The sequence below is a fragment of the Denticeps clupeoides genome, chromosome 10, assembly GCF_900700375.1.
Source record: "Denticeps clupeoides chromosome 10, fDenClu1.1, whole genome shotgun sequence".
Classification (NCBI taxonomy): Eukaryota; Metazoa; Chordata; class Actinopteri; order Clupeiformes; family Denticipitidae; genus Denticeps; species Denticeps clupeoides.
Genome location: NC_041716.1, coordinates 1,372,170 through 1,395,596, shown reverse-complemented (window position 1 = coordinate 1,395,596; position 23,427 = coordinate 1,372,170). Strand labels below are relative to the sequence as shown.

The window sequence follows — 23,427 nt, the reverse complement described above, 5'->3', positions numbered from 1 at the left end:
TTTAACAGCACTAATTCAATTTAATAAAAAATTTAATCATTTGGTTAAATTGTTTTTGACTGATTTTTTTTTTTTTTTTGTCATTCTTGTTTCTTATTATTAATTTTATTTTATGTGTTTGATCTTGAAGGCCGCTTCATCCCGCTGGTTCCCCACAGCGCCGTTAAACCCGCAGATGGCGCCAGTCAGCGGTGGCCCAGTTCCGCCCCAGACCGCTCCCCTGCAGCCGCTACGGCCGCCGCACCTGCCGCCGCACCTTCAGCTCCAGTCCCCCAGTCTACAACCGCTGAGCACGTCACAGGTCGCCACGGTTACCGGAACCACTTCCACCACCACCGCCACGCCGACCCAGGACTGCTGCAGTGCCCAGGCGGGCACGTTCTCCTCCTGCTCCTCCTCCTCCTGCTCTTCCTCCTGCTCCACCTCCGCTCTGCCTTCCAGTGCCAAACTACACCCCCCAGCCCCCACCTCCACACTCCCGCTGGGACAGCAGTGAATGAAACAGAGCCGCGGGATGATGGGGGCACGTTAGTGGGATGTTTGGGGTGCATGGGTGGGTGTTGATGTGTTTAAATTATGTTTTGTGTGTGTGTGTTTTTTTTTTTTTTTTTTGCAAATGCACATCCTTTGTGTGTGTGTGTGTTGTAAGTATTTTTTTAATCCATCTCACTGGACCCAGAACACTCTTGGGACATGAAGGACAAGTATTGCAAATTTTAATATTTGTATTTTTCTTTAACCTTTCCCCCTTTTTTAATGCTTGTAAGGACTCTTTGAAATGCTTAAAAAAAGTGCAATTAGTAATCGTTGTTTTGATCCACCTCTGTTTATTGTGATCGAGTGTGTGTGTGTGTGTGTGTACAGCTCAAAAGAAACAGCGCAAGCACGGATACAACAGCCAAACTCTAATTTAGCAAGCTGCCATTGTCAGAATAGCACAAGTATTTCTCCTTTCTTTCCTCCCAAAGACCCTGACATGTTCCGACCGCAGCATGCAGACTCCACCTGACCGCCGATTTTTCAAGGTAGTGCACGGACCTGGCATGTGTATCATGCACTATATTTTGGATTGATGAAGTAGAACTGTCATATTTAGATCTTTTTTTTTTCTCCCCCCATCCCTGTAACAGCAGATTGTGAATGAACCTCACGCGTTGGCAGTATTTCATCTCTCTCCCGTGTTTTTCTTCATGTATTTCTCAAGCAAAGATGTTTACAGACTAGTACTAATCCCGGTGTTGGTGGAGAGGGCCCTTCTTTACCCACAATTCATCGGTCCCTTCAGATTATTCAGATTTTCGTGTGTCCCCCCCTCCAGATCTACAACTGCCAAATGGACATAAAACAGCATAACCTGTCTCTGCAGATCGTCTCTGTTGCCTTTATTACAGGCGCTGCTGCAGATGCGGTGTTTGGTTTTAGTTGTTTTTTTTTTTTTTTTTTTTTTTTTTTTTTTTTTACTGTATGTAACTACTGAACTCCATGGCAACCAGCCTGTCCCCGTTCTCACCTCTGTCTCCAATTGGAGGAGATATCCGGTCATATTGGAAAAGTGCAGCGTTCGGGTTCCATGGGGCCCCACGGACTCCTTTTCAAAACCATAACGCCGACAACGACCCCTCCGACATGCATTTCAGTCGTCCGAGTTGTTCTCGACACAGGAGACTCGATGCTGTTCACTTTCTCTCTTCTTTCTGTGTTTTTTTTGTTTGTTTTTTTCTTCTACCCAGAAATCATGACCGCTGAGTCCGCCGGGCCTGCCGCTATCTTGAAGTGTTACCAAAATGTAATCTAAAAAAAGAGAGAAAATCGTTATTTTTCTACTGTGAAACGGAGGATTGTGTATAATAAAAAAATGAATAAAAAGTTGTGTACGGAGCCGTGTTTGCAGACGTGGGTGTGCACCTGACGCTCGGCCATTTCCCTGGGTCCCCTGGGTCCCCTGGGTCCCCTGGGTCCCCTGGGTCTCCTGGGTCCCCTGGGTCCCCTGGGTCCGGAGCCGGTTCTGGATGAATTGGAACGACAGCCCGGACGATGAAACTCTCACTGCTGGTGATTTTAGCCGTTGTAAAATTGTAACTAATTCAACTGTTGATTTTATTTATGTTTTGTAACTAATCGAATCTTAATAAAAAAAAAGATGGTTGTAAAATATAAGAGCGGAGACGTGGAGTTTGTAGAATGTTGTGTTATTTCTACATTTATATAATCGGCCAGCAGAGGGAGACAAAAAGCTGCTGTGTGGAAAAATAATATTCAGGACGTTCAAAATTAGAATCGATCAAGGTCTCATGGGGGTTAAAGGTCGTGCGATGCAATAAAATACCAATTGAACAACGTTTGCTCTTTTTTTTATCATTATCATTTTAATGCATGTCGTATTCATTGATTTCTGTAGATTGTTCTCAAGTTTATTGGGGACCAATAAAATTGTAAATTAGTCAGCTGTTACCGAAAAGCCGATCAGTGTTCAGCTATGAATTAAGGGAAATTCATATTAAGCTTTTAATTGGCCTACAACAGGTCGATATTAGACTATTATTCTATATAGACTATTACACATTTTGCGTTGTGTAAACTTTAGAAAGTTGAAGACGAGAGAGTTCGAGCAGCTAGAAAAAGTGAATAAAAGTGGTTGCGAGTGCTCGGTGGAGGAAACGATGTACAGTGGAGGTTCTGTTTGGTCCCGGGCGGGAGCAGAAGTCACTCGCCCGCCCCCCCCGACAATGTCCCCATTGTCCCCCTATATGCATCAATGGGGAGATTAACCAGGCTGCAGCACCACGATGCTCTTCACCACCGGGAGTTCTCGATTAAGAGAGCTTCATTACAGCGCTTCGTCCTCCCGATCGATACGCCAATTAACCAATTAATCTGGAGCAGGACCTTCGTATTCCAGCATGAGGGTTTTGGAATGGCGCCGTGCTGCCAAGTTCATGCTTTTCATGGCACTTGAATGAAGTGACAGCGGCCTGAAGCGGAGGAGGAGGAAGAGGAGGAAGAGGAGGGCGCTCCCAGTTGACTTTTTTTCTTTTTTTTTTCTCAGACCGCCTCGGCTCTGCGGGACGGATCGTCCTCGTCTCCGAGGCACCATGAGCCGCGGAGCGGTGCGGCTGTCCGCGCTGTGCGCACTGCTGCTGTGCGCCGCGCACCGGGCCGCCTGTCACACGCAGGAAGGTAGGAGAGCCGCGACTTTATTATAATAGCGTGGAATTATTCTAATACGTCCCAGAAGCTCGTTTCTCGTGTGTCAGGTGTGTGTTAGAGTTTTACTTTCTGACTCAGACTGGGCGGATGCACCTGTGGACTCACCCTGCAGCTTTGTAGGAATATTTGTAGGGTGGAAGTAGCCTAGTGGGTAACACACTCCCCTATGAACCAGAAGACCCCACTTACTACCATCGTGTCCCTGAGAAAGACACTTAACCCAGAGTGTCTCCAAGGGGGGCTGTCCCTGAAACTATTGACTGTAAGGGTGGTAGGGTACTGAAAGTAGGGTGGTAGTAGTCTAGTGGGTAACACACTCGCCTATGAACCAGCAGACCCAGGTTTGAACCCCTCTAACTACCATCGTGTCCCCGAGCAAGACACTTAACCCTGAGTGTCTCCAGGGGGGGGGACTGTCCCTGTAACTACTGATTGTAAGTCACTCTGGATAAGGGCGTCTGGTAAATGCCATAAATGTAAATGTTGTGCGATTATTTCTGCTGGCATCTAGAGAACTTGGGCGATGTAGCACAACCCCACAGAACCCCCTGGGACTCGGACCCGGTTTCCCTCTGTCACCGCTTCTGTGGACATGGGGCCATATTCAGGGTCCCCGGGCCGTATTAATATGTCACCTATTTATATGCCACAGGCCATGTAATAAGAGCGAAAGGCGTGGAACCCAATTGCCCGGCTGTAAACGAATCCAGAGTACGAAATTGACTCATTGACCCGTCCGCGTGCGGGGGGTGAATGGGGCGGACTGTTCTTTACATTAATGGAGCCCTTCTCCGGCTATCATGGACAGGATCAATGCGCGAGGGACCCGTATAGAAGCTGATTCATGTAGCACCAGCTCCATAGTCATGTGACGTGTGGGGCTGAACTGTTCTGAACACAAACAGTTCCCACACGATTCCAAAACCCACCCTACTTGGACCTGCCTCTGCTCCGCTTCTCCTTAAAATGTCCCGCCCTGTTGGTGTCCGTGGCCTTTGTGCTGGAAACGGTTCCGTTTTAGTGCGTTCTGCGTGTGTGTGCGCATCCACTCCCCGTCCTGTTCTAATATTTGCCCAAGATTACACGTGTGAGTGAAAACGAGGCCCCAGAGCGATTGTGCAGCGACAAACACGGGCTTTATCCTGATTCAATAGGGCCGAGGATTTACCCGCAGCAAACAAGCGCGGCCAATCGATCAATCGATCGCAAATTTCCTCCATATTAAAACACGCAGCAAGCAATTCAGCCCCAGCAAAGCATGCAAACCGAATCAAAGCAACAAAATCCGAAACATTCCGTAAAATCGGGAATGTTCTGTTTGATTAGACATTAGACACCGTAATCCAGTAAATAATGGAGGAAATGTTCTTGGATCTCGGATTATTTATGGGTTCAGTTATAATTTTGAGTCTGCAATATTTTCTGAAGCTGCACGTTTCCCGCCGTTCGCTGCTTTGGGGGGGCTTTTTTTCCCTCCGGCACCCCCATCCTCTGTTGGTGGACTATGAGGCTCATACTCGGCCCATTGTCCGCCTCAGTCGTGATCTCAGCCTTGCCTGGAGAAGGCTGACACACACACTCACCCACACACACACACAGAACCACGGCCCGTCCCTGCTACATATTAACAGAGTGGACATTTATAGCAGCTCGACAATGAAGAGCTTTGTCTTCCTGGGCAGCGTTTCTGTCACCGCGACAGGAAGTCCAGCAGCACCATCTAATAACCCAGCAAAAAGCCCCTCGTCCACCCCGGGCCAACATCCCGTCCGCTCGGCACCGTATTATATCCATATTCAGCACACGCGATGAGCAGGTGCCACTCCAGCCAAAGTGCATGGAGTTTGAAGGGGGGTTATGTACCAGGAGTCCCAGGTTCGAGCCCCGCTTAACGCTGAGTGTCTCCAGGGGGGGACTGTCCCTGTAAATACTGACTGTAGGACGCTCTGGATAAGGGAATGTAAATGCAGGCGGTGTCGAACCGCATCGGCAGCTGTAGAGAGTTGTCCCCTTCGCTGCACGTCCCTTTTCAACGTCGCCACGGTGCTTACAGGACACCGATGTCCCTTGTGCTGCATGGTGACCCCGGGCGACCTCTTCCCTCTGCCTGACTCCGGCATGGGCCCGGTTTGCGTCTAGCCGGTCTGAGTGCATGCCCTTTGTGTTCAAGCGTCCACTTCAAAGCGCTTGTTTTCTGCACCAGCACGCGGCGCCGGGAGGCGCGGAGAACGCGTGTTGATGAACGGCAGGGGAGATTCTCCGGAACCACAACCGAACACGTATCATGATGTGGACATTCGTGTTGTATGAGCAGGACACGGAGTCGGTAATGTCCTAATCAGGATCCCTGATGTGAGGAACAGCCATCAGTTTTAAGGGTTACTGGAGATTAAGGTTGAAAAGGAACATTTATTTTCAATCTAAGAAAAGGAATTAAATAGTTTTAGAACATTGTGGTGAAAAAGATAAACTGGATCATAACATAAGCATAATATTTATATCGCATTACGCTCAGCAGCATGGATGAATGTCCCAAATGTAATATTAGCCAGTTTTTCATGTACAAAATGATTTACTGCTACAGCACTACTGTAGTCTTGTTAAATGTTTCTGTTTTATGATGCCTAAAATATAAAGAGCTGAAAATAAGACATGGAATAAGAAATAAGAGTGTCAGTAATGAGTGCAATATAAAGAATATTCCAGAGCTGAGGAGTGTGAGAAAAGTAAGCCCGGAGGCACAGTGGACACACCAGCAGCGGCCGAGGCACATTAGACAAATACTAGACAAGCAATACAAATGAGGATTGAATTAACAGTAAAGTGGAGATTTAGTGATGGCTGTGCAAATATGCCACGTGTACACAGCTCCATGTCTATTATTAGCTGAATTCTTCAGCGTGACAATATGATCCGATCAACCAAACCTCACCAAACAACCACCTTAACCCTCCCATTTCATCCTGTTCTGAAATGTTATTTAATATTATTTAACGTTTTTTTTGTTCAGTATTATTGTAATATTGTATTGTGTTCCATTAAATTTTTTATGACAATTTGGATTCAAATGTAACCAGCAGTTAATTGTAAAGAAAATTTATGTCATGTTGAGACAGACAAAATTAGTGTTTCTTTCAGAGTCATGTGTGTAAGAAAGAGTAAATGTGAAGGTTCACAGCACCCCTCTCCACCCCCCAGTGTGCCCAGGTACCCAGAATGGGCTGAGCTTCACCGGGAACCCAGCCGTGCATTACAGCAACCTGCGGGAGCGCTACACGGGCTGTGAGATCGTCATGGGCAACCTGGAGATCGTTCACATGAACAACGACTGTGACTTCTCCTTCCTGAGGGTAGCGCTCTTTCTTCCCCAGAATGCACCAGGCTGATATCAACTCCACACAGCTCCACATCTGGGTTCATTATAGAAGAGAGTGACACTGGAACCACAGTGTTTTATTAAAAATAAAATATTATTAATAATTAAAAATCTATTAAAACGCCCTGCTGACCTGGAAATTACACACTGGCCACTTTATGTCTTTTTTTAGTATATTTATTTTTATTAGTACACATCATTAATTCATTATGAAATTAACTTAACAAAAGTTCACTTAACGAACTTAACGAAATGCATTGGTGGTATAGTGGTGAGCATAGCTGCTTCCCAAGCAGTTGACCCGGGTTCGATTCCCAGCCAATACAATCAACCTTTAGTGGCAAGTGGTGGCCTAGCGGTTAAGGAAACGGCCCCGTAATCAGAAGGAATCCTGATCCGCCAAGGTGCCACTGAGCAAAGCACCGTCCCCACACACTGCTCCCCGGGCGCCTCTCATGGTGCCCACTGCTCACTCAGGGTGATGGGTTAAATGCAGAGGACAAATGTGCACCGTGTGCACCGTGTGCTGTGCTGCTGTGTATCACAAATGACAATCACTTCACTTCATCACTTTGAAATAATTAATTAGTTTAATTCTACTCTTCTACTGTAAATCTCTGTCAATGTTGGAGAAACATTCCTAAACCTGAGTGTGGAGCCACAGTTTTTCACCCACTTTTCACCCATTGGTGGCCAATTTCTGAGCAAATCACCACAGCCGACCTGATGTTGAAGCCTTTGATTGGTGTACTGTAGATTCCGACCACAATGTGCCAATGATCATCAGATATTGACGAGCTGGTGTTTCCCGCAGAGCATCAGAGAGGTGACCGGCTACATCCTCATCGCCACAAACCAGTTCAGTCGGCTGCCGCTGGAGCGCCTGCGCGTCATCCGTGGCAACACCCTGTACGAGCAGTTCGCCCTGTCTGTCTTCCTCAACTTCGAAGGGACCCACGGCCTGCGAGACCTGGGACTCGTCCACCTCACAGGTCAGCAGGGCGGAGAGCGGACTGTTCAGAACGCTAACGTATTAATTTAAACCCATCAGAGATTCACCACACGAACGCATACTGGCGTCTACAGACAGGAAGTCTGCCCAGGCTTACTTACGTACTAAACACAGAGGACACATTTCACTGTGTGGCACCGTGTACTGTGCTTGCTGAGCTTCACTTTCACTTTAAATGCGTGAGGAAAAGTGGTGTATGTGCAAGCTTATATATTAGATGTGTGTGTGTGTGTGTGTGTGTGTGTGTGTGTGAGCATGAGAGAGATTCCAGGATTATATTCCTTGGCTTGGTGGATGAGCACATGCCAGCCGGGAAGGTTACAAGGCTCATGGGAAATCCCATGAGGCTGCTGGAATCCCAGAATTTCCGGTGCAGGTTAGAGTAGGAATCGTCTGCAGGAGGCGGAGCCGGTTTTTGGGGCCTGTGTCACTGCGTGGAAGAAAATGGATGTAATTGAACGTCAAAAACTGAACACAGTAGGTCATCCACCACCAGGGACAGGGACAGGTAAAAAAGACATTTTGCACAGTATCGCACATTTATCTTCCACTTCATCTGGATGCTTCACACGTTTGTGTGTTGGACAGACAGTGTCAGTGCGTTTTGTGTGTTGGCATGCAGTGTGCTGGGTGTGCACGTGGGTATATAAATGCCCGTCTCCTTGTGGTCAGTATTTGTTTCGCCCTCGGATGCTACTTAAGACATTTAGTCTCTGACCCCTGACCTCTCCTGTAGGAATCCTGAAAGGCGGCGTGCAGATCCTTAACAACAGGCATCTCAGCCACGCCTCTAACATTAACTGGAATGACATTGTGAAGAACCAGAACGCGCCCATTGTCGTTAAGAACAACGGGGAGAAAGGTGAGTGTCGAAGTGCCAGACAGGAAGTACGAGTGCGTGTAGAAGTGTGCATCTGCCTTAACAGCCGTGTGTGGTGTGTGTTCTCAGGCGAGTGCCACTCTGCATGTGGAAAACACTGCTGGGGTCCAAGAGAGGACCAGTGCCAGACCTGTAAGTGTCTCTGGGACTGGGGGGCCACTGAGGGGTCTACAGTAGCGGCCTACTGTCTGTTGTCTGGGATTTGGAATCCAGGCCTCAGCTTTATGTGTGCAGAGATTGCATGTCATGTCAATAAGATGTCTTCATCAATGAACCTTCATGACTTGACAAAAACAAGACTTAAATTCTAATCATGTGATGATGACTATGATGAAATATATACAGTACAGACCAAAAGTTTGGACGCACCTTCTCATTCATTGTGTTTTCTTTATTTTCATGACCTTTTATATTGGTAGATTCTAGTTTCTTTGCTCTGATTACTGCTTTGCACACTCTTGGCATTCTCTTGATGAGCTTCAAGGTCGTCACCTGAAATGCTTCTCCAAGAGTCTTGAAGGAGTTCCCAGAGGTGTTTAGCACTTGTTGGGGTCCAGCTCACCCCAAACCATCTGGATTGGGTTCAGGTCCGTTGACTGTGGAGGCCAGGTCTCCACTTTCTGTTAAGTACAGAACTCCACATGTGTTCATTCGTAGTTTTGATGCCTTCAGTGAGAATCTACCAACGTAAATGGTCATGTAAAATAAAGAAAACACTTTGAATGAGAAGGTGTCCAAACTTTTGGCCTGTACTGTATGTCTCTTCGTTTTCGTTGATGAAAACAAGACAAGACTTTATTCAACCTCTCGTTTAATCGTGTTTCTTGTCTCCCCCAGTCGATCGCACAGTCACTTCCTCAATTCCCGTTGGGGCGATATTTATATTTCAGAATGCTTGTGGAGGGTTATAGATATATGGTGGCGGGTTTCAGGTGTCTTGGAGAAAAAGACGAGGTGACCTTTGGACACTTTCTTTACAATTAAGAAAACAGAATGTGTGTCGAAAGACACGTGGAGAAATGCGGCCACTGGAATAGATGGCGAGTATTCTTGAGTCTATAAGGTAGTAGAGGAGGCTGGGGTCAACAATGGTTATTAAGTTGCTTTTGTCTGTTCTACTCAGTAATTGTACTTTATTGACTGGGTTAAATAGAATTGAATTACTAAAAAAAGAGACTTAAATACATTTTTTATTTACTAAATCTAGATAGTTATGAATAATTCTGTTTAAAATAGACTAAAATGCTCAGACTTTTAGTTGACTGAAACTTGACTGGACGAAAATAAATTTGGACGTGACTAAGACGAATATTATTACTATTATTATTATTATTATTATAGGAGATAGACCAGGACATACATAGAGCAGAGTATACTCAACCACACACTATCACACACTATTAACTGCAACACACCAACTCCTACACGCCCCCCCAAACTCCTGTTGCATCTGGAACACTGGAAAAGAGCACAACAGCCAATCACTGCACTGGGGCGGAGCTAGTAATTCAGTGGACCCGCCCTCTCTGGAAAATGGAGTCACACACATGGAACACAGACACACACCACACACACAGGAAAGTAACCACAACTATACATAAAATGTATGTTTAGTTTTTTTTGGAATAGAGCATGTGACCTTTGACACCTTTTCAACCTCCTCTCACCGCTGTCTGTGTCTCAGTGACTAAGACGGTGTGCGCGCCTCAGTGCAACGGCCACTGTTTTGGTCCCAGCCCCCAAGAGTGCTGCGATGAGGAGTGCGCCGGAGGCTGCACAGGCCCCCTCAACACCAACTGCTTCGTGAGTCCCACCCGCAGCCGCCCTGGTAGCAAAGTAATTGGTTATCAACACAGATAATTGTGGTTTATAACAAAAGTGCGTGTGTGTTTGCATGTGTGTGTTTCAGGCTTGCCATCACTTCAACGACTCTGGAGCCTGTGTCAAACACTGTCCCCAGAAGCTCATCTACAACCCCCAAACCTTCCAGCTGGAGCCCAACCCCAACGTGAAGTACCAGTATGGCTCCATCTGCGTGCAGCAGTGTCCCGGTCAGCAGCGCTTATTCGATCTTCATTGCCGCTTGCAGTAAACATGCTTTCTAAACCTGTCAGTGTCTCCTTTTCCATTACATGGCGTGGTAGTAGACTATTGGGTTACTCACCGATGAACCAGAAGACCACAAACTCTTAGGTCCACACCTCACTTACTACCATTGTGTCCCTGAGCAAGACACTTAAAGGTCCCCTATTATAAAAATTTGACTTTGTGAGATGATTTAACATTAATACGAGTTCCCTGATCCTGTCTATGGTCCTGCAGCAATGGCGATAGGTGTAAAGAGTGTTTTTACATTACATTTACATTTATAACATTTATCAGACGCCCTTATCCAGAGCGACTTACAATCAGTAGTTACAGGGACAGTCTCCCTGGAGCAACTTAAGGTTTAGTGTCTTGCTCAGGGACACAATGGTAGTAAGTGGGTCTTACCTGGGTCTCCTGGTTCACAGGAGAGTGTCTTACCCACTAGGCTACTACCACCCTTGTGTGTAAGGAGTGTTTTGGTCGTTCTGCTTCATGTTCAGAGAGCGGCAGCTCAGGCGGTTAGATCTGGAATTTGTCCCCTTATGACATCATAAGGGGAAAGGTTACCTCCCATTTCTCATGCTTTTTCCACCCAGAGAATTTCCCGCCCCGCCCCTAAAACATGATCTCCACCGACCGTCATGACTTCCAAATGTGCAAAGCATTGCAGTTGCTCAGTGATTAGATATAAAAATTTGCACAAAAGTATTTTTTTTAGTTCTGACATGTGAGACTCATTTTATTTTTTTTAGGATGAACACAGAACACATTGCGGTTGGTGGATGGTGTTGATGCCGTCATTTCCGCGATTGCGGAAAGTTCTATAGACCGCTCTCCTCCTCGTCCCGCCTCTCTCCTCCTCATTAGCATTAAAGCTACAGATGGTGAAACGGCGCGTCCTGGGAAATCCCATTGTGTGACTGGATCAAAGTGGCTGTAATTTTGCACCACGGCTAAATTTCGAAAAGAGACTTCAGATACAGTATTAGAAGACCGATAAGACCGAAATAAAAGCAAAAAAATATCTTTAACCCTGAGTGTCCCTGTAAAGTGAAGTGATTGCCATTGTGAAACACAGCAGCACAGCACACGGTGCACACAGTGAAATGTGTCCTCTGCATTTAACCCATCACCCAGAGTGAGCAGTGGGCACCCTGACAGGCGCCTGGGGAGCAGTGTGTTGGGACGGTGCTTTTGCTCAGTGGCACCTTGGCGCTTTGGGATTCGAACTGACAACCTGATTAGGGGGCCGCTTCCTTAACCGCTAGGCCACCACCGCCGGTGGGAATACTACTGTATTCTCTTTGAAAGCATGGTTTCCACATGACATTTTGCCATTTGCTCAGTTCCCTCAGCACGTTGCAGAATAAAAATGAATCTCTTACATCTGGCATTGCCAACCCTACACACAGTACACTGGCAGCTGAGGCAGTTCTCTTCTGCGGTTCCTCAATGGTGGAATGACCTTCCAGCCACCGTCACTCTTCTCCTAACTCCCCTAACACTGTGCGGCTCACACGTCCTTGTCCTCATAAAGAGGAGCTTTTCTCACTCAAACCTCTCTGTGTCCGGCAGCCCACTTTGTGATCGACGACAGCTCCTGTGTGAGCAACTGCCCTCCCAACAAGATGGAGGTGGAGACGGGCGGGATGAAGGAGTGTAAACTGTGTCGAGGTCTATGCCCGAAAGGTGAACGTCCTTCCAGACTTTGAGAACGAGAGAGAGAGATACGGGCCTGAGCAGAGCTGTTATTCTGGACACGTCTCGTTTTCTCTCTCTGCCCGTCTGCAGTGTGTCAGGGAACCGGTGCAGCCGACAGACAGACTGTGGACTCCAGCAACATCGACAGCTTCGTCAACTGCACCAAGATCCAGGGCAGCCTGCACTTCCTGGTGATGGGAATTAAAGGGTGAGTGGGTCAAACACACACACACACACAAACACACACACTCCTTTTCAATTTGATCTTTCTTCAACAGGGATGACTATCACAAGATCCCGCCTCTTGATCCAGAGAAGCTGAAGGTGTTCCGTACGGTGAAAGAGATTACAGGTGTGTCACACTGTGTGTGTGTGTGTGTGTGTGTGTTAGTGCTGCTGAGATTGAAAGTGAAAGTGAAGTGATTGTCATTGTCAAACACTGCAGTACAGCACACAGTGACATGGAGAAACGTGTCCTCTGTGTGTGGGGACGGTGCCCTACCACACCACACCGCACCATATTTATTCATAAATCACTTTAACGCAACAAAGGAGCTGACCAAAGTGCTGTACATTAAAAAAATGTAATTAAACTCTTATTAAATTACCAAGAACAGGACCGACATGGACAAAAAGTTAATTAAAAATAAAGAATAAAAAGAAAAAAAAAATACATTAAATAAGAGAGAACAATTTGAATTAAGTAAGGACAACAAGTGAAGTGATTGTCACATGTGATGCATAGCAGCACAGCACACATTGCACAGAGTGAAATTTGTCCTCTGCATTTATCCCATCACCCTGAGTAAGCAGTGGGCAGCCGTGACAGGCGCCCGGGGAGCAGTGTGTGGGGACGGTGCTTTGCTCAGTGGCACCTCAGTGGCACCTCGGCGGATCGGGATTCGAACCGGCGACCTTCTGATTACGGGGCCACTTCCTTAACCGCTAGGCCACCACTGCCCCACCTGCGCGGGGAAACCCCAATGGATTTCCCAAAGGATGTTCATAGAAGTTTTGAGAAATGTTGTCCTGCCCAGAGCTGAAGAACCTCCATTCTTCAACTCATGGTCCTGCAGAAAGACATGGGTGGTGGAAACCATTTATCTTCCAGCAGTGACGAATTGGGGGCAGTGGTGGCCTAGCAGGCAAGGAAGCGGAATCGCAACCAAACTGAGGTCCTCTTGATCAAGGTACCATCCCCACGCACTGCTCCCCGGGCACGTTTCATGGCTGAGGGTGATGGTTAACTGCAGAGGACCCATTACGTTGTGCCACCATGTGCTGTGCCGCAGTCTTTGTCATGATACTTTGTTTTCACCTGCCTGTATGAAGCTGCCCTGTTCGTTTCTGTTCGCCATCAGGTTGTGGTGCGTATGCATCCTCCTCCCTCGCCACATCCAGCCAACGTGACAGTGTTTCCCAATGACAAAAAAAGTGACTTTCATTTTATTTATCTGTGCGTTTTTTTTCTGTGTGTCCTTGCAGATATTCTGAGCATCCAGTCATGGCCTGAAAGCCTGAAGGACTTGTCGGTGTTCTCCAACCTGACCACCATACAGGGCAGATCCCTCCACAAGTAAGACTGCTCTGTGTGTGTGTGTGTCACGGCGGCATGTGAAGCGATAAACACATTCGCATGGCCTGTGTGTGTGTAATTCAAGGACCCGACGAGGACACGATACGACAGGCACACATTATAACGCTGCACAGAAGAAAACGATCAGGGCAATCGGGAGACCAACACTCACAACACACAAACTCTGGCCCGAATCGCGGAGCCGGTCCATGACAGCGTTTGTGTGTGTGTGTGATGGATTTCTGTGTGTGCTAACACTTGCAAACACGGTTTGTTTTGCCCACCCGCATGCTAACGGCCACATGTGTCTGACCCATGTGTTTTCTGTCTGTTTGTCCTGTCGCGTGCCCCACCCGCCTCCTCCTGCAGCCCCAGGAGGTACGTATTGCACCGCCCCGCCCGTGGAACCCTCGCTTCATTCCCCTTCCGTCGTCACCGTTGCCTGCTCTGTGAATCGGGAGACTGTGGCAGAATGTAGATGGGATGGCTGGAAACTGATTGCAGGGCATGATGGGATTGCATTTTGGGAGATGGTGCCAACCTCTGCAGTCTGTCCTTCTGAATGCGGCGCTATGATTGGGGTGTGGGGGTTTTTCTCTGCATGCAAATGTCCCTCTTCGCAGAATAAATTTGAAATTTGAGAGCGAAGAATACAGTAAAATGACATTATTTCAACGTTACGTTTTTTTTACATGGACGACCTTTTCAAAACTCCAATATCCAATAGCATCCAGCCATAGAAATGGTCATGATCCGCCCCCCAAACTGTCAAAATCTTTTCATCACGTGTAATAACACGCCATTGTGTGCTCAAGAGTTTCACATTTACACTCCTGAGAGGAATAGTTCCATGATTGTGATGACCCTCACGTCTTCTCCACCTTTTTGGGCCAGAGATGGCCTAGCGGCTAAGGAAGCGGCTGCCACTGAGCAAAGCACCGTCCCCACACACTGCTCCCCGGGCGCCTGTCGAATAAAATATTTTCAGTTTTATTCGACCCCTTACTTAATTCAAATCGCTGCATGTTCTCTCTTATTTCATTTAATTTTGTTTTCTTTTTATTCTTTATTTTTAATGAACTTTTTGTCCATGTCTGTCCTGTTCCTGGTAATTTAATTATTTTTTTTTTATGTACAGCACTTTGGTCAGCTCCTTTATTGTGTTAAAGTGATTTATAATTAAATATGGTGTGGTATGGTAAAGCACCGTCCCCACACTCTGCTCCCTGGGCGCCTGTCATGGTGCCCACTGTCACCAAGGGTGATGGTTGAATACAGAGGACACATTTCATAGTGTCACCGTGTGCTGTGCTGCAGTGTTTAACAACGACAATCACTTCACTTTCGCTCCACCTCCACCGTCCCCTGCTAATTCTTCCCCCTCTGGCCCACAGACGCTTCTCGCTCCTGGTGATGAAGGTTCCCACCATCACGTCACTCGGCCTGCGCTCCCTCAGCGAGATCAGCGACGGCAGCGTGTACATCGCCGACAACATGGACCTGTGTTACCAGCACACCATCAACTGGACCCGTATTTTCAGCGGCAGTGACCTCGCCAGGCGCCTGAAGGCCAACGACATCAAGAAGAACCAGGGCCTGGAGAAGTGCAGTGAGTTTGGCTTTGGCTTTTTTTCTATTGATCAGGGGGTTCCATAAAAGAGTCAGAATCGTAAAGATAAATCTAAGGTCCCCTGGTCAGCACTGCGAGACCCTGGTCCCAGGTCCGAAGCCCGGACCGAAACCCACGCAGATGAAGAATAAGACTATAAACACGTCCTCGCTCATTCATAGTTTTACTGTCACGGACTGAAATAAACGTTTTGCATATTTTGTGTGTTGTGTCTGCAGTTGAAGAGGGTCACGTGTGCGATCCGCTCTGCTCGGACGCCGGCTGCTGGGGTCCTGGGGCGCACCAGTGCCTTTCCTGCCGGAGCCACCGCCGGGACGCCACCTGCGTGTCCCACTGCCGCTTTTATGCCGGGTCGGTGTTTATATCCTGCCGGCGTGTGGAACTGGACGCAGGGAATGCGTTTGCGGCGCGCTGAATGTCTGCTTTCGTCCCCCAGGGAACCGCGGGAGTTCGCGGAGCGGAGAGGCGAGTGTGTGTCCTGCCACCCTGAGTGCCGGGCCCAGGATGGAGAACTCACCTGCTCTGGACCGGTACCAAATCTCAGCACCCCAACACGGGCGGTTCCTTATAACGCAGATCGACCTTTGCACTCAAAACTGTTAACTCGGAGAGCGCTTAAAAATCAGGGAGATCATCGATCACATTTCACTTTCTTCATTCAAACATATTCATTTATGCAATGTTGATTAAAAAGAAGAATTTGAAGTAAGAATCACTTTGTGTGTTGTACGGCAGCTGCATTTTACATTTACGGCATTTACTTATCCAGAGCGACTTATTATCAGTAGTTACGGGGACAGTCCCCCCCTGGAGACACTCAGGTGCTATATCTCCATAAAATGTGCAATATCTTCACACAACGTGCAACAGAATAAAAATCTGGTGCGAATATATATTTTTTACCAATGTAATTTTTACATATTATGTTTACTACTATTTTATTTTTTCGTAATTTAAATCTGTCATATTTCCTGTCTTAACTATATGCCTCACACCGAGTCGACTGCGCCTTAAATTTCGTTGTCCCTTGAGCAGTGACAATGACAATAAAGATTTATCTTATCTTATCTTAATTTGTTAGGCTGTGCAACATAGCAGCAGCGTTCGGATGTAGGGAACTATTTCTTTATCACTGTTCTTTGTCCCAGAGGCGTCCCAATTTCCAAATTCTCCAAATATCTCTACAGATCTGTACTGCAGCTTCCTAATTTGGCTCTTCCGGTTGCCTGTGTCAAGCTTTCGCTGTTTGTGTGATGCACAGGGCTGGAATCTCTCTGCTGCCCTGCTCTTCATCAGATTCGGTTTTATTAAAAACCCGCCGCCATACTGGAGACTTCAGCATTACAGGCGAACAGTGTTTCAGGGTCTATTATTGAATACTTTCTGGCTGTTATCAGTCATTCCTTCGAGCCGGCCGTTCCCATTTCCCGGACGGCGTACGGTTTTTATTGTACAGGACCTGTTTTGCGTGAGTCACTCTGACGTCAAGCTTCACATTACGTCCTGGAAGAACTGGCTGGGCCGGCCGCTGCATGTCGCAATCCGTTCCGGGGGATGTGTTCTACATGCCAGCGGAGGGATTCAGAGTGAACCGGGCCCTTAATCTCCTCTTCCTCAGGGTGACCACGAGTGCACGGCGTGCTCCAGTCTGAAGGACGGGCCGCGCTGCGTCAGCTCCTGTCCCAGCGGCGTGATGGGCGAGAACGGCCTCATCTTTAAATACCCAAATAAACAAGGCCAATGCGAGCCCTGCCATGTCAACTGCACACAGGGGTGAGACGTGTGTGTGTGTGTGGTTCAGGTCATCATAAAATATCACTGTTTATAGAATGATATAATATGGGGGGGGGGGGGGGGTCAGAGGCATACGGGGGCAAAAACCGGGCATTATTTGATTGTGGATTTAAAAGAAATATAGTCACAAGCCCCTTTTTGGCACCAGCTCCAGCTGTTTGTTCAGTGTTAAGTAATTTATTGTTAAGGTATTATTATACCATCTTATTATAAGGAATATGAGAAGGTGTTCTGTTTCATACGTAAAGATATTTTTAAGTGTAATCAGATGTGTAATACATGTGACTTATGAGATATATCGTTGTGACAGATGTACCGGTCCGACTCTGTGGGACTGCGTGGGATCCAGCCGAGTTGCCAACAGGTAGGGTCGCCCCCTGGTGGCGGAGTTGTGCTCCAGCTGGGCTTTCGCTCCTTCACTCACCGCCACCTGCCCCTCTCCCCAGTTCGCAGATTGTAGGCATAGTGTGTGGTGTGCTGGCCGGGCTTGTCATGTGCCTTGTCGCATTTGTGGCCGTCACACTGTACCGCCGGCGCCAGGCCATCCGCCGCAAACGCACCATGAGGAGGTACCTGGAGAGTGGAGAGGTGAGTAAAATTTAACTGCACCACGACCATTTTACATAAAGAATGGTTGTAAAAAGGCAGATGTTCACAGAGCTATGAGCCCCTGGACCCTGGAGAGAAGGGCACCAAGGTTCACGCCCGGATCCTAAAGGCTTCTGAGCTGCGCAAGAGCAAGTGCCTGGGATCAGGGGTGTTTGGCACCGTCAATAAGGTGAGGTCGCACTAGCAGTGTGGACGTTTCTAATAAAGTGGACAGTATTTGGTTAATCACTGTGCTGATCTTTATTTTCTCACCAGGCATTTTGGATCCCGGAGGGAGACTCGGTGAAGATCCCGGTTGCAATAAAGACCATCCAAGACCGTACTGGCCGACAGACATTCACAGAGATCACTGATGTGAGAGATACACGACATTTGCGTTTTTTCTTTTCTTTTTTCCATGACGTCCATCCCAGACACTGAGCCCCGTTTCCCCGTCCACAGCACATGTTGTTCATGGCCAGTCTGGACCACCCGTACATCGTCCGGCTGCTGGGCATCTGCCCGGGTCCCAGCCTGCAGCTGGTCACGCAGCTCAGCCCCCAGGGCTCTCTGCTGGACCACCTCCGGCAGCACAAGGACGGCCTGGACCCACAGCGGCTGCTCAACTGGTGTGTGCAGATCGCCAAGGTGAGAACCTTGCCGCAACATTGCTGGACCCGGAGGACGTGGCTCAGATTTGCATCACTTTGTCCAGATTTGTGGATCCACCATGTTTCATGGGTTCATGATGCATCTGTCCACCAACCTGTGTGGAAACCAGTTTCAGTCTGAAAATGAAGTCCGTGTCATTGTAAATAAATCCCGTATGACCAGGGCATGTACTACCTGGAGGAACACCGCATGGTTCACCGGAACCTGGCCGCTCGCAACGTCCTGCTGAAGAGTGATTACCTCGTCCAAGTGGCGGACTTTGGAGTTGCGGACCTGCTGTACCCAGATGACAAGAAGTACGTCTACAGCGATGTCAAGGTACGGCAGGTGCACGTTCTTGTGTTGTAAAGAGGTAAACGAGTTTAGTTCTCAGAAGATCATGTTGGACGGGGGATTGTGTCTTTTTATCAGACCCCTATCAAATGGATGGCACTGGAGAGCATCCTGTTCCGGCGATACACACACCAGAGCGACGTCTGGAGCTACGGTACGATGAACACAGTAGAACTTCAGTAGAACGGTTCTGATCTTGGAGCAGTTTTGGCCTAGCCGGTTTGTATCCCAAATTTCCAAGGTGCCACTGAGGTCCCCTTGATGAAGGCACCGTCCCCACACACTGCTCCCCTAAGGGTGACGGTTAAATACAGAGGACATGTTTCACCGTGTCACAGCGTGCTGTGCTGCAATCACTTTCACTTTCCTGCAGGCGTGACCGTATGGGAGATGATGTCGTACGGAGCCGAGCCGTACGCTGCCATGCACCCGCAGCAGGTGCCCGGTCTGCTGGAGAAGGGGGAGCGCCTGGCCCAGCCCCAGATCTGCACCATCGACGTCTACATGGTCATGGTCAAGTGTGAGTAGAGTGAGCGCGCGTCCAACGTTAATCCGTTACCCCTCTAATCTCCCCCCTGTCCTCCCGCCAGGCTGGATGATCGATGAGAACATCAGGCCCACTTTTAAAGAGCTGGCCAGCGAGTTCACACGAATGGCCAGAGATCCGCCCCGCTACCTTGTTGTGAAGGTGAGAGACCCGGTACATTTACATTTACGATTACACCCGTATCCAGAGCACCTTACAGTCAGTAGTTACAGGGACAGTCCCCCCCTGGAGACACTCAGGGTTAAGTGTCCTGCTCAGGGACACGATGGTAGTAAGTGGGGTTTGAACTTGGGACTCTGTGGTCTTCTGCTTATGAAGGGGGCGTGTTACCCTCTCACTATCAGATGGCAGTAGTTCTTTTTTTTATTTACTGCGGTATTTCCCTCTGCAGAGAGATCGTCCTGAGTCCGAATCTGAGGACGGCCCTCGTCTGGACGCAGGACTGGGAGATGAAGAGGCCTCGGACGACGGCTTCGCCACGCCGCCCCTCCACTTGTCACCGCCGAGGAGCAGCTCACGGAGGCGCATCAGCTCCCAAAAGGTGGGGCTCTGGCTGTCAGCGGTAAAACCTGAGGACACAGTAGTAAAAAGTAATAAAATGAATGTATCTGTTCCTCCTCCTCCCCATACAGTCGATCGCAGGTCAGACACTAGGGTACCTGCCCATGACCCCCAACCCAGGTGACATCACTAAACAGGTGGGCGTCTCCGGCTGTTTCACTCATTCATAAATAGTGAGAAAAAGAAGATTGTAAAAAGTTTTTACAGAATTTTTTTTTTTTTCCAGATGTGGGGTCAGAGGTCGCGCCTCAACTCGGCACGGACGGTCTCTGAGTGCTCAGAGGGCCGCGGAACCGGCATTGACGCGGAGACGGCATCGCACGGCGGCAGCCTGCAGAGGGGGCGGAGCCGCGTGGACAGCGCATACATGTCCGCCTCGCTGTCTGTGACCTCTGAGGTCCCCTCGCCGGGGTTGGGGACGGACGAGGACCCTGACGGATACGTTATTCCCAGACCGGGCCAGCGTGCAGAGAGAGGTGAGCAGATTTGAATATTCAACCGCGTTGCATTTGAATATGTATTAGACAGAAGAACCAGACTGAAGCCTCTTTTTTTTTTACCCAGAAACCCTGCTGTCCCTCTCAAGGAACCTGGTCTGCAGGAACCTCAACGGTCCACCATCTCCTCTGGGTCCAGCAACAGATTCCACAGAGGAGTACGAGCTGATGACCAAACAGCCTCCGGTGTTGCCCCGTTCTCCCAGGAACCCAACCGAGCAGCCAGACAGCATCTCCACGGAGCAGTGGAAGAAGGTCTCAGAGCAGCCGGATGGGCTCCTGCAGGACGACAACACGTCTGAGGGAGAGCTGTGGGATAAGCGGCCGTCCGCCGATGGAGTTCCCGAAAACGGAGAAGGCTGCACGGATGAGCCACAGCAGCAGGACGTCCCAGCAGAGTACGAATACATGGACATCCGCAGCAGCAACACAGACAGCGCTGAAGATGCGGCTGCGGGATCAACAGAGCCGGAGGAGAAGAATAACGGGGAACTCACTGAAGATGCTGAGGGCCAGGAGAAGCTGGAAATCGTGCAGCCCAGGCCGAGCAGTGGGGTAACAGGCGGGGTGGTGTGTAAGGCCGACACCGAGCTCGCAGAGTACGAGGAGATGGCTACAACCGCTGGACCCGCCAATGCTGAGCTGGAATACCAGAACGTGCCGAGTAAAGGACAGCCAGTGAAGAAGGCCTGGAGGTCCGATGGCCGGGGCTCGTACGTGAAGGTGCGGGCCGGCGTGGGTGAGCCCAGCACCAGCACATCCTTTGACAACCCAGACTACTGGCACAGCAGAATGTTCCTCAAGCAAGACGCCGTGCGCACGTGAAGAACAAAGGACCGTGAGACCCCAGGCGGACACTCCATATCTCAGGATGCAGTTATGTAGCTTAATCACAGGCGGATTTGCAACTGCTGTGAAGAAGTCATTTCACGCGTGATACGTTCAGGGCTTTTTTTTTTACGGCGAGCCTGTGAAATATTATTTCTACGCAGCTGACTGTTGTATACTGTAAAAAATATGCTGCTTATATGGAAATAAACGTGTTTAATTTTGTGTCGTATAGCGTAGCTTTACTTTAACATAAATGGTACACGTCAGGGAAGTTATACAATATTTGGCAATATCACGCTTATTTGAATTGCCAACTGCATGTATTTCATTTTTCATTTTTGACACGTTATTATGTTTTGTACATATGTCTATGATAGGTTCCACTATTTGAATAATACACTGACTGAAGCAGGGTTACAAGCCTTTTGCCACATGGGTGTTCAGATCAAATGCGTCCACTTTCACGAAAGTTTTGCTTATCTCTCCAAAATACCTTTGAATGAATACGGTTGGGGGGAAAGTTTGTGTTTCTCTGTCTATTTACCACACACATTAACATTAGTGATGCAAATATTTACCCAAATAAAGTCATATCAAATGAGAATATTTCATCCTGTATTCATTTATATAATGTATAACATCATGTATATAATAATATATTTATAACTATAGCCTTACAATATAGCCTGTTCCCTCTAATGCCAAAGGTTCTACATAGCAGGGTCAGAAAGTAAAATCCCGTTCTTGATTTAAGGATGTTTTATGTGCGTTTGTCTTGGCACGTGTCATTTCTTACTTGGCAGCAGAGATACGTGATGAAGAAGGCGGTTCGCCCAGGTTGACCCATGCGAATTCCCCAAATCTGGGAACCTTGACTGCATTATATCTGGTAGTATGGGACTGATTTTGGGAATCCGGAACCGCCAAGGTGCCGTCCCCACACACTGCTCCCCGGGCGCCTGTCATGGAGCCCACTGCTCACCAAGGGTGATGGTTAAATTCAGAGGACACGTTTCACCATGTCACCGTGTGCTGTGCTGCAGTGTCTCACAATGACAATTTCTAGTTTTTATTTTGATGCCCATGTTGGATCTGCATCTACAATTCCAGCAAGGCACCGATCATTCGTGTATTTCACTTACTACCATCGTGTCCCTGAGCAAGACACTGAACCCTGAGTGTCTCCAGGGAACTCCTTCAAGACCTTTGAAGCATTTCAGGTGACGACCTCTTGAAGCTCATCGAGAGAATGCCAAGAGTGTGCAAAGCAGTAATCAGAGCAAAGAAACTAGAATATAAAACATGTTTTCACTTATTTCACCTTTTTTTGTTAAGTACAGAACTCCACATGTGTTCATTCATAGTTTTGATGCCTTCAGTGAGAATCTACCAACGTAAATGGTCATGAAGATAAAGAAAACACATTGAAGGAGAAGGTGTCCAAACTTTTGGCCTGTATTCTATGAAAAGCGGGTGTTAGTAGCCTAGTGGGTAACACACTCGCCTAACACAACCCCACTTACTACCCTCGTGTCCCTGAGCAGGACACTTAACCCTAACTTGCTCCAGGGGGGGACTGTCCCTGTAACTACTGATTGTAAGTTGCTCTGGATAAGGACAAAATTTAAAGAAGTGTATGAAGTCTGCAAATGCCATATGTATGTTAATTTTGTGGCAGAAAATCATCTGGCATGGGAAGCCTTTCCTAGATGGAGAATATATGACAGAATCATTCATTAAGATTTCGGAACATCTTTTTTTGTGGTCACAGCCGCTACTCCACCACCAGGCCAGCAGGGGGCTTACTGCCGCAGCATGGCCTCACAGACCAGTCCTACCAGGCCACGGGTTCCTAGCTCCTGCACAGCCTGTTTCACGTTCTGAAAAATTAAATTGTGCAAAAAATGTAAGATATGTTCTCGCTGCAACAGTTGTCAAATGGACAGAAACATCATCACAAAACCACAAATTAAAGAAATCAGTTCACAACCGTGAGCCATTCACATCGGCGGCTGGTCTGTCAGAGGTGATGACGATCTCGACGTCAGGGACATTCGGGGAGAAACAAGTCGAGGGCCGGGCAGTCACGAGCGTGGATCGGTCAAAGAGTCGGACAAGGTACGTAGAAATGGAC

At 48.1% G+C, this 23,427-nt stretch overlaps 2 protein-coding genes, 1 non-coding gene and 1 pseudogene across 7 annotated transcripts in view; all 4 read left to right on the top strand.

Annotated features, from left to right (window-relative positions):
- Positions 1-528, top strand: part of wnk3 (WNK lysine deficient protein kinase 3) — a 35,009-nt gene extending 34,481 nt beyond the window's left edge. For all 4 annotated transcript variants that reach the window (XM_028995012.1, XM_028995008.1, XM_028995010.1 and 1 more), the window contains exon 23: positions 131-528. In XM_028995012.1, the coding sequence (XP_028850845.1) occupies positions 131-496 (366 nt within the window). In that variant the 3' untranslated portion in view covers positions 497-528. The remainder of the gene's footprint in view (positions 1-130) is intronic.
- erbb3b (erb-b2 receptor tyrosine kinase 3b) lies at positions 522-21,897 on the top strand. 2 transcript variants are annotated; one of them, XM_028995013.1, is made up of 30 exons: positions 522-553; positions 3,047-3,177; positions 6,406-6,557; positions 7,398-7,575; positions 8,332-8,457; positions 8,545-8,607; positions 10,160-10,278; positions 10,385-10,526; positions 12,139-12,252; positions 12,355-12,472; positions 12,543-12,616; positions 13,750-13,840; positions 14,210-14,218; positions 15,235-15,449; positions 15,689-15,821; positions 15,907-16,000; positions 17,089-17,243; positions 17,575-17,628; positions 17,711-17,852; positions 17,923-18,042; positions 18,129-18,227; positions 18,315-18,500; positions 18,687-18,842; positions 18,936-19,011; positions 19,231-19,377; positions 19,448-19,545; positions 19,796-19,945; positions 20,037-20,102; positions 20,192-20,441; positions 20,530-21,897. In XM_028995013.1, the coding sequence occupies exons 1-30, from the start codon at positions 537-539 to the stop codon at positions 21,285-21,287; spliced, it is 4,233 nt and encodes a 1,410-aa protein (XP_028850846.1). In that variant the 5' UTR covers positions 522-536; the 3' UTR covers positions 21,288-21,897. The 2 variants fall into 2 exon arrangements, with proteins under 2 accessions (XP_028850846.1, XP_028850847.1); XM_028995014.1 differs by lacking the exon at positions 14,210-14,218.
- Positions 6,838-6,909, top strand: trnag-ccc (transfer RNA glycine (anticodon CCC)). The gene has a single exon. It is a non-coding gene; the product is annotated as a tRNA-Gly (tRNA).
- Positions 21,898-22,081: 184 nt separating the features above from the next.
- LOC114798955 (uncharacterized) lies at positions 22,082-22,212 on the top strand (annotated as a pseudogene).
- The last annotated feature ends 1,215 nt before the right edge of the window (positions 22,213-23,427 follow it).

Coding starts and splice junctions, on each gene's coding strand:
- erbb3b (XM_028995013.1), top strand. Junction 17,244..17,574: donor CATGTCAACTGCACACAGGG/GTGAGACGTGTG, acceptor TCGTTGTGACAG/ATGTACCGGTCCGACTCTGT. Junction 18,228..18,314: donor CATTCACAGAGATCACTGAT/GTGAGAGATACA, acceptor CCCCGTCCACAG/CACATGTTGTTCATGGCCAG.